The sequence below is a fragment of the Limulus polyphemus genome, unplaced genomic scaffold (assembly GCF_000517525.1).
Source record: "Limulus polyphemus unplaced genomic scaffold, Limulus_polyphemus-2.1.2 Scaffold2119, whole genome shotgun sequence".
In the NCBI taxonomy this organism is placed as follows: domain Eukaryota; kingdom Metazoa; phylum Arthropoda; class Merostomata; order Xiphosura; family Limulidae; genus Limulus; species Limulus polyphemus.
In genome coordinates this window covers 28,806-39,369 of record NW_013667729.1, presented here as the reverse complement: position 1 = coordinate 39,369, position 10,564 = coordinate 28,806, and the positions used below count along the sequence as shown (strand labels likewise).

At 33.8% G+C, this 10,564-nt stretch overlaps 1 protein-coding gene and 1 long non-coding RNA gene across 2 annotated transcripts in view; one reads left to right on the top strand and one right to left on the bottom strand.

The window, feature by feature from the left end:
* The window catches only part of LOC106466003 (alkylglycerol monooxygenase-like), a 35,380-nt gene that overhangs the window by 1,867 nt on the left and 22,949 nt on the right, over positions 1-10,564 (top strand). Inside the window, exons 2-4 of the mRNA XM_013926252.2 lie at positions 4,525-4,652; positions 5,580-5,731; positions 8,448-8,551. Of these exons, the coding sequence (XP_013781706.2) occupies positions 4,525-4,652; positions 5,580-5,731; positions 8,448-8,551 (384 nt within the window). The remainder of the gene's footprint in view (positions 1-4,524; positions 4,653-5,579; positions 5,732-8,447; positions 8,552-10,564) is intronic.
* Positions 4,573-10,564, bottom strand: part of LOC111087411 — a 17,930-nt gene continuing 11,938 nt past the window's right edge. Inside the window, exons 3-4 of the long non-coding RNA XR_002612112.1 lie at positions 8,237-8,302; positions 4,573-4,645 (exon numbers count right to left, since the gene is read on the bottom strand). This is a non-coding gene — a long non-coding RNA (uncharacterized LOC111087411). The remainder of the gene's footprint in view (positions 4,646-8,236; positions 8,303-10,564) is intronic.

Here is a 10,564-nt window from a genome sequence, read left to right as displayed (position 1 = left end):
ATACATTATAAACCTAGTTTAGATATCTATATATACAATGTAAGACTGCGTGGTTAGACATTTCCTTGTATTATCACTAAACGATGTAAATATTTGTTTAAGGTGCTTGATATCTTATGATATATAGAGTATTAAACATTATCATATAATGTTAGGATTTATTTGTATTAGGCTTGCAAAGAAAACGGTGTACAAACTGAACGATTGATTTTCTATGTTATTGTCGTATGCTAAGTCCTTCATTCTAGCGCTTGTATTGTTTTTGGCCAAAGGGAGGTTTGATGTCAAGTAATGAGTACGTGCTTAACGTCTAGAATTTTCTTCAAGGGTTTAGTACCGGTTGAGACAGATATAAAGAACGAGATAGGATACAGTTATTGAGTGAGACTGTTAGTTAATTAATGAATAATTAGTGTAAAATTTAGTCAGTTCTTAATAGTTCACTGTTGTAAGGTTGAAATTTCTTTGCGATGAAGTACAAAAGATACAAAATTAGCAAGTAAATGGAATTTCTGTGTAGATGTTGTTTAGTCGTGAAGTTAGGCCTGCCATTAGTTACTTAAAATTCTACAAACTAAAAAAAAAACATGCAGTCAAACAAATATTGTCGTTATACTTAATGAACTGTACTTTCCAATGACCATTAAAGCTTCTTATTAACAACTAAACTAAAATAACCAGCCCAACAATAGAATTCGTTACAACAATGGTGTTTGTAGTGGGTAAAAATAAATGCTGGAAATGATGAAACAGAGTAAAGATGATTAAGAAGAAAAATACAGAAAATTATAAGAGGACTAAACATAAAGAGAAAGAAAATAAAAGCAAGAAGAAAGAGACAGTTAAATGAAAGAAAGATAAAAATTTGTTCAACAAAGTCATGGGAAATGATAACGAGTACGTCTACTGTAGGAAAAATATCTAAAACTGAACTGGCAAATATAAGGATCAAACTAGCCACGCCTCTTTCTAATTCTCTGCACCTGTTCAGGAAATCCAATCTGAAACACTATTCACTATGCAATAGAATAGGAGAGTCCAACTGGTCTATACCCGTCACCAGTATTGTTGTGCCACCTGTAACTCCAGTAACTTCCTATACTATTCCAGCAACATCGCTATTTCATTAAGCTATGTAATTTAGCAGACCAGTAATGTTGTCCAGTTGAGAAACTAACATATTGTCATGGAAAGGTACCATTGGAAGTATATAATATACAATTTGAAATAATTTCCAATTTGAATGGATCGAATAGTGAAACGTATGTTATTTATTTTACTGCATATTTAAAAAGAACAGCTCATTAAGCAGCGTTCCCACAAAGAACGTAACAACTACGAAGCATTATTGGCCACCTTATCACATAGATCTGGGTTGTCACATCAGAAGGAAGTTTCTAATGCAAAGTAATATGTTCCACGTGAAATGATGGATTTTTTGGCACATGACCAACTCCTCCACACCACTGTGGATAACCACTGGAAACTAAAGCAAAATAGCTTTGCATCTTTAAGGAGAATTGGCCAGCTTTCAACAAAACTTGAATCAATTAAAGTTATAAATAAACAACTAAAAGTAACATTCAAAAATTATAAGATCATCAGACCACATTGTGTGAAAACATCAAGTACATCTGATGGAAGTCTATTAAAACTCAAAGGATTAACTACAAAACTGTTTACTCAGAATGAACAAGTAAACTGAAGGAAAGAATGTGTTTAAAAGAACATGTTGCCAGGAACTGCAAGCAAAATTCTATAAGAAGTAAATTATTCCCAAAAGATGAAAGTACAAAGAAAGAGCTATAAGTGTAGAAAACACGGATATTATAGCTATGACTTTGAATCAACATATGATAATAAGCCGAGAAAAATATGCCATAAAGTTGTCTCCCAGAGCTCATGCAAATCAAAGGAACAACAAAAAGCTAACCAGATTTCGAAGAACACCTGTTAGTTGACTCAAGGCTGAAATTCCACTGAGAATGCTTTGATTGCCCCAGATGAGATAAGAAGTTCATTATTTAAAGAAATCAATCCACGATTCAATGGATTAATAGATGGGAACATGTTGATCAACACTAATTCCGTACTATTCAACCTGATCTGGTAATGAACAGTGGGAAATTACCTTCACAAGTGAAGCAAGAGTGTGGATTGATGGAAGCGATAAATGGTCATAAAGTTATAATAAGAGGCAGTTGAGAGTCTCCCTCATCGTGGGATTCTTCTTTACACAACATATGTGGGTAATTAACATCACGAAAGTGTGCATACTGAGAATAGACTTCGTATGGAAAGATGTAAAGTTAGCCTTATTTCAAAAAGTTTCACAATCTATGAATAAGAAACCAAATTGCACAACATACAAGAAAAATACAGCACCATAAGTTAAACTTTCAGTGACAACAAAGTAAATTACTCGAACCAATACTTATGAGAAACAACTCTTGGTCTAATGACTATAAAAACATTCCAGCTTACCCTGAGAGATTATTGATTAAGAGAACTCTGGTAACTCTAAAGAATGAGGGTATCATCATTAGGATCAAGAACAGGAAATATGTTATCAATTCTTCATATAAAGAGAAATTAGTGCTTAACTTACCTGTAAGAAGAATGAATCCACAATAATTTTTCTTTGGTAATGAAGGGTGACTGCAGTTACAAAAGAATATGCCCACCCACTGCAAAGAATTAACTATATTTTGGATGATTTATCTGGGTCAAAGCGACTTTCAACATTGGATTTGAAGAGTGGATGCTGGAAAATTCAAGTCGATGATGCTTGTTATAGACTAACAGGGGTATTCGATTGATTAAGGAAAGAAAATCTTAAGTTGAATCCTAAAAAATGTGTAAGTTGTTCTGTCAACAGTTGATTTTCCTGGAGCACATACGAGCGAAAGTGTCCACAAACTCAATCAATATTGTATCTTCAGAATAGGCCAACACCACAAACGCTTTGTGAGATAAGATGATTCTCTGGACTGTGTCTCTGCTATCACTTGTTTTTTAAAACCATTACTTGACACAAATTGCTAGAAAAACCAAATCATTTTGCTGGACTGCTGACTGCTAACAGGTCATCAACAAACGAAAGAAAAATCACTTCTACTGATGCATTAGCATACCAAGCTTTGAAGATTCATTCAGAGTTGATGTAGATACCAGTGATTTTGCATTGGGAGCAGTGTTACCATAAGTACAGCACATAAAAGAACATGTGATTGCCTACTACAGTAAAATAATGAACGCTGCAAAAAGAAGGTATTGTACAACTTGGAAAGAACTATTACGTGTTGTTTAATCCCTGACTCATCTTCATTACTATCTCTATGACCAACACTTTGCAATCTGAAAAGAGCAGGTGGTACTGAAGTGCTTGATGAATTTTTATAATCCAAAAAGCCAGATACTAAAGTAGTTCCAGAAACATCAGGAGTGGAACTTGAAGATCATGCATCACCCTGGATGGAATCGTGAAATACTGATGCATTATCCTGAAAACATATTATTACTAAAAACTGTAAGTACTGTGAAAAGAGGAAGTACAAGAAAGTAGACAACCATCCTAAAGTGCAAGGAGGAAGTACCAAAAAAGTATAGACAATTATCCTAAAGTGCAAGGAGGGAAGTACCAAAAAAAAAGTATAGACAAACGTCCTAAGGTGCAAGGAGGGAAGTACCAAAAAAAGTATAGACAAACATCCTAAGGTGCAAGGAGGGAAGTACAAGAAAATATAGACAACCATCCTAAAGTGCAAGGAGGGAAGTACAAAAAAGTATAGACAACCATCCTAAGGTGCAAGGAGGGAAGTACAAAAACGTATAGACAACCATCCTAAAGTGCAAGGAGGGAAGTACAAAAACGTATAGACAACCCTTATCTTCTTGTACGGATTCAGTAAAAAAATTACTGTTTTTTGAGCATTTTTCATTTTACCTGTACATTATTGGACGGATTATTTTAGATTTTTCCTTAAAAAGAACAAGGCAAAGTCCAGTCCACTTAATGATAACGAAAGCGTTTTATTTCTTCTACTAAAAATTTTACGATTTTCTATAATTAATCTATTGTACTTTGCCACAAACACAAATTCGACATTTACAGAAGTGAACTAACTGGCTAACAGCAACAGACAAACTGGCTAAATCATTTACTGATTACACTTTAACTGAGTAACAAACTTATTCGCTAACTCCAGCCACTCACTCTTTATATTTGACTCAAACCATTCTAAAACTTTGGAGAAAATTCCAAACTAAGCCATGCATTCATCACAACGTATGAATCCTCCATCTGACCAAACAACAGTGCAAGTGTATAAAATAAAAACATACCATACAATACTACTCCTTTCTACATTGTGTAGGCCCTTGAACAATGCTGTTTCTGTTTAAATACATATAATTTACATATAATTTTAATATACATATAATTTACGTATAATATACATATAATTTACGTATAATATACATATAATTTACATATAATATACATATGTATAATTCATTTTTCAGGTTTTGCCACTCTTTTTAATCTTAATGTTCATCGAAATATTGATATCATTGTGGAAAAAGAAACATAGCTACTCATTGCTTGACTCCATTGGCTCCATATCGCAAGGAATTTGCTCTGAATCTACAAAGTAAGATATTTTTATCAGTAATGTGTCTTTTGAGTATGGTGTCCGAGAAAAGTGTGTATTATTAGCAACCTACACCCAGCCTAATCAGCTTGTGAGTAACAACAGAATCAAACTAGGCGAAGGCGAAACAGAACGCAATTCAGAAAACGTGTATAATTTGTTTATTTGTTGATTGAATTTCGTGCAAAGTTGCTCGAGAGATATCTGTGCCAGTCGTTCCTAATTTAGAAGTGATAGGCTAGAAGGAAGAAAGCTAGTCAACACCACTCACCGCCAACTCTTGGGCTACTTTTTATCAACAAATATTTGAGTGACCATCACATTATAATGCCTCCACAGCTGAAAGGGCAAGGGTATCCGAACCTGTGACCCCCAAAATTCGAGTCGAGCGCCCCAACCACCAGACCATGTAGAGAAATATAACATTAGTCATGAGAATTTAAAAACTTAACCAATGCCTTGTACCACCAATTTATATTAAAATAAAAAATATTACAATATGTTGTTGTTTTTTTGGCAGATGTGTTTCAAACATTACTTACATCCGGTTAATATGCTTTTGTAATAGGTTTTACAAACAGATGAATTCCAATGCACACAATATTAAATCTCACCCAAACTCCTAGTGTCATGAACTAGTGCACCCTAAACGGTACACAAAAGTTTCAAAGTTTCTTATCCTGGCTATGCAGACGATCCAATAATTAGTTAAACTTTAACATTCTCTGTGGTTAAAAGAAAACTCCAAATTAAAGCTGTTAATTAAATCATTAATTTTTTTATTGCATGGTGCGAGGATTCTATTCTATATAGATTACATAAGATATATTGTATTGTGTACTGAAGTTCGACATACGTATGCTTGTTTAAAAAAATGAAGAAAAATTTTGTCTTATAAGTTAATTTTCAGTATTCTTTATACAACAGATTACTGTTTAAAGGTGTTCCACTTGCAGCTTACATTTGGATCTATGATAACTGGCGTGTTACAGATCTTCCATGGAATTCTATTTGGACTTGGCTTATTTGTTTCATTGGAGTAGACTTTGGGTACTATTGGCTTCACAGGGCAAGTCATGGTAAGTTTAATCTTTATAATTATATATATATATATATTTTTAAATTTCGCGCAAAGCTACACGAGGGCTATTTGCGCTAGCCGTCCCTAATTTAACAGTGTAAGACTAGAGGGGAGGCAGCTAGTCATCCTCACCCACTGCCAACTCTTGGGCTACTCTTTTACCAACGAATAGTGGGATTGACCGTCACATTATAACGCCCCCATGGCTGAAAGGGCGAGCATGTTTGCGAGTCGAGCGCCATAACCACATGGCCATGCCGGGCCCAATTATGTTGTTTTTATGATATTATTATTATGATTCAGGCCTTGATGAGCTGTTTTTTACGATATTTTTACAAGTTTACTAAAATTTTATGTTAGGACTCCTTTGGTGATTCCATCTAGCCTCAAATGAACGAGTATGAGTGGTGCTAAATAAAACTGTAAAAAGAATAAAACTGCCAGATACCAAAATTAGTTGGTATAATTATAAGAAAAAACAATGTGGTTGTAATAAGTTCTAGAAACTTCTTTGTACAAGCAATTAACATATGTATTTTACAAATTGCCTCCCAGTGACACAGTTGCATGTCTGCGGATTTATTCTGCTAGAAACCGGGTTTCGATACCCGTGGTTGGCAGAGCACAGATAGCACTTTGTGTAGCTTTGAGATTAATAACAAACAACAACAGCAATTTATAAATTAAAGGCAATCTTCCACCATCTCAATAGTTTTTATACTGCCTAATATACAAGGTGTCCCAAAAGTAGACATACAGTTGATAATAGGTAATGTATTTAAAGTAATTAAATAAAGATTAAAGTATACAGTTGATAATTAATCATTTATTTAACGGCACTTTATACATAACACGGAATTATGGGAAAGTTAACCCTGCAGGTGTTAACTCAATCTTGGGGTCTGCCTGCCACACTTGTGCAATCTTTCTGACACGAGTCTGTCTGTCCACCAATTTCTGTAAATGCGTTTGTGATGTGCCCTTTCATTTCGTCAACATTCCGCGATTTCCTACTGTAAACTTGGACCTTGGGTACTCTCCAGTAGATAAAGTCCATATGTAACTTTATGCCTACTTTTGGGCCACTCTGTATATATATATGACTTTCGGATTATTGGTGTGAGCAAAGATTGGCACATCCCCCACAGTTAGTATTGATTTATTAACAGACATGAGTTTGTTTGATGTCAGAGCAGTAGTCATCCTAAATCCCTGAAGATTATCATTGCTGATGACAAATCATCCATAAACCACACATGTACTTCCTTAACTCTGTGGATTCCCTATAAATACTTATGTTTTAGTATATCATGACCTCTAGCACTGCCAAAAGGTGTTATGTATGTGTTGTTAGCCTGTAAGTGTTAGGTTCTGTTATTAGCCAGTTAGCTAGAATGTGCTTTGGATCGTAGATGCTCAAGGATGGCCTTTGTCCTGTCTAAATGGAAAAGTTGATAGTTGAGGTGAATTGAGACTGTGATCATCAGAGCAGTTCGAAAGATGTCTGCAAGTAGATTACTAGTTTTAGAATATGGGTTTGATCTTGTGCTCAAGCAGGGATTAAGTGAGATACTTTAGCATCCTCAATTATTTGTTACATTACCGTCCATCTGACAAAAGCCATTCAGACTACGTAATAACAAATAAATCTGGTATATATTGGCACTGATGCTTGACATTGTTATATGTATGTATACTGTTGCCTTTGGGTTGCAGTTGACGTATCAGTGTTCTTCGTTTACTATATATGTTCTTAGTGTAGCATTTTATGATAATTAGTGCATTTGACTCTCAACTCTGGTTTGGGTTGTAATACGGGGTAGTCTAAAATTATCTTTCCTATTTTAAAATTTAATAATTAACTAACTAAGGAAATACAACCAAGCAGTTTTCAACCTCTTATAGCCCAATTAAATGTTTCTTTTTTTGTCATGTTCTTTTTCACTCAAAATGGCAACCGTGCAAGAAAGGGCTCAATGCGTCCATTAGCTTGCAGAGACCAAGTCAGTGCCTGTGATGCAGCGTAATTAAGAACGCCAGTGCAGGAAAGAAGTATGGGGTATGTTAAGGATATCATGTATCGCACAACTATAGCAGACATCACGGAGCTATAGATCAGGATAACGGACGCCATCCCCACTTTAACTGTGGACATGTTGCAGCGAACGTGGACTGAAATCGAATTTCGGTCAGACGTGCTGAGAGCCACTAATGGTGCACACGTAGAAGTCTACTGACATGTCAATAAACATTGTTTGAGTTGGGCTACAAGATGTTGAAGACTTTATGGTTATATTTCTTTAATTAGTTAATTATTAAATTTTAAAAGAGGAAAGATATTTTTGGAACACACTATATATTATTGTGTAGTACTGTAGAGTCAAGAGACAGTCTTGTTCTGAGTGGGGAAATTGTAATGGTAAGAATAGGTAACTTGTACCTTATTGGTTCCTATGAAAACATGGGCCACATATTAATATTATTAAGAGTTGAGTGTACCTACCTTTAAGACGAGATCAAATCATATCTTTAACAATTCAGTCCCCGATAAAAGTTCAAATTCCAGTACCTAAAATTAAAACATATCTTCATCATTTACACTCACATTCAAAATACGTACCATATCAACATTACTTGTACATAAGACAAAAATAATTATTCAAGAGTGTTAATAACTAATTTAAGAACTTAATAAAATCATTGTTTTTCTACAGAGATAAATATCTTATGGGCAGCTCACCAAGTCCACCACAGCTCTGAGCATTATAATGCAACTACTGCTGTACGACAGTCAATTTTACAAAACTATTTAACTTGGGTAAGTACTTCAAATTGTTATTTCTTGTTCAAGCTCTTTATATTAGCTAGTTATTCAACATTTAAAAAAAAACACTGTAGCTAACAGCTGCCACTTTTGTGTTTAACATCATCAAATAAAAAGTTTAATCGCATCGACCTGATACTGATAGTCAGCTTTGTATTAATTTAATAATGAAAAGGAGCATGAGAAGGATGTTTCATGTCTGTGTTTTTCTACTATATCTGTAGTTATAAACTTTCTCTTAGCAAATCAATAAGTACAACTTATGTCACCAGTGATTTCAATGTCAGTTTGTTTAAAAATGTTTAACACAAATTAAGGTTGATATTTTTCTAATCTAATTTTCTCATCATTATCATGGTTAGTAGCATTACGTACATTCATGTAAGTCTGATTATTGATTAGTTATTAAGATTTTTTTTAAAAGATAGTAATAACTAGTTTTTAGGCTGCTGTCGACTCAAGAAAGTCCTGTATTGGTAGTGGCTATGAAGGATTCAGTTCTTGGTCTCCTCAATGGAGAAGTAGAAACTATCCACTCATCTGGGGTCTGATAGTTCAGTGTGAACAGAAAAACAGTCTCCCTACCAAGAAGATCTAGAATCAAATCTAAACCACTACTACCTAAAAAACAATCCTTCTTGGGAATTCTTTGAAGACAACAACACATTAGCTTGTATAATGTAGGATAAAAACTAGTTAGTAATTAGAATCTAGTGATGAAAAATACTTTAGTAACTAAGTAATAATTAGACTCAGGTGATTGGTTAGGCTACTAACCATGACAACAATTGATATTTCATGATTGGTTAGGCTACTACCATGACAACAATTGATATTTTATGATTGGTTAGGCTACTAACCATGACAACAATTGATATTTCATGATTGGTTAGGCTACTACCATGACAACAATTGATATTTTATGATTGATTAGGCTACTAACCATGACAACAATTGATATTTCATGATTGGTTAGGCTGCTAACCATGACAACACTTGATATTGCATCCTTTCAACCTTACCATAAGTACTTAACTTTTCTGTAAAATGCATTATTTTCTTTAACGTTAAGCATTATAGGCTTAAGTTTTAGAATATCACGATTGGTCATATAATATGATCATATCATAGTATAACTGTATTTTTGGTGCTAGACTTCTACTTACATTAATGAGTACTCAGTATTTTTGTATTTTGTTTGAAGTTAAGCACAAAGCTACGCGATTGGCTATATGTACTCTGCCTACCACGGGTATCGAAACCCTGTTTCTAGCATTGTAAATCCGCAGACATGCCACGGGGGGGGGGGACTCAGTATTTTTGTATTGCCATTTCTGCAGTTAAACAATAATAAAAAATATTGAATAACTATATTTTTCAGTGGAAATAAAAAAGAAAGGAACTTCTTGTAAAAAAAAATCAGTGATAGTACATAAGTATAATTCTACAGGTAAGCCGTTAGTTTGTAAGTCTGTGAATTTAAGTCAATTTTGTACTTTCAATAGTTAATGATGTATGTACTTCTGTAAGTAAAGAAACGCTTTTAAATAGATTGATGTGTTGATTTGTTGTTAATTTGTGTATATCTAAATACCAAACAACTAGTATATTTATTTGATTTGTGGATGATAAATCAGTCTATTTTTCTTTTTTTAGTTTGTTACATTAAATGTTAATGTTTATATAGTGTTTAAAACTGTATTTTTAAATTATAATTACTTGGTGTTGTTGGTAGCTTGATGAGTAGATATAGAGCAATAATTAATCTAGATCACCTTGGCCTATCTTAAGATATGATATTCAATGTACTTTATATCATCACAAGAATGAGGTTTCCGTCCTTTATCCGGGTTATGAACTTTAAAAAAATGTGTGAGTGGATGCTATGATAAATAACACAAAAATCCTAACTTTCACACAAGTTATTTATAACATAACATATTATTACAGTATTCATTATTACCTCACCAAAAGTTTGGTATAAGCTTTAAGAACTCACTATGTATA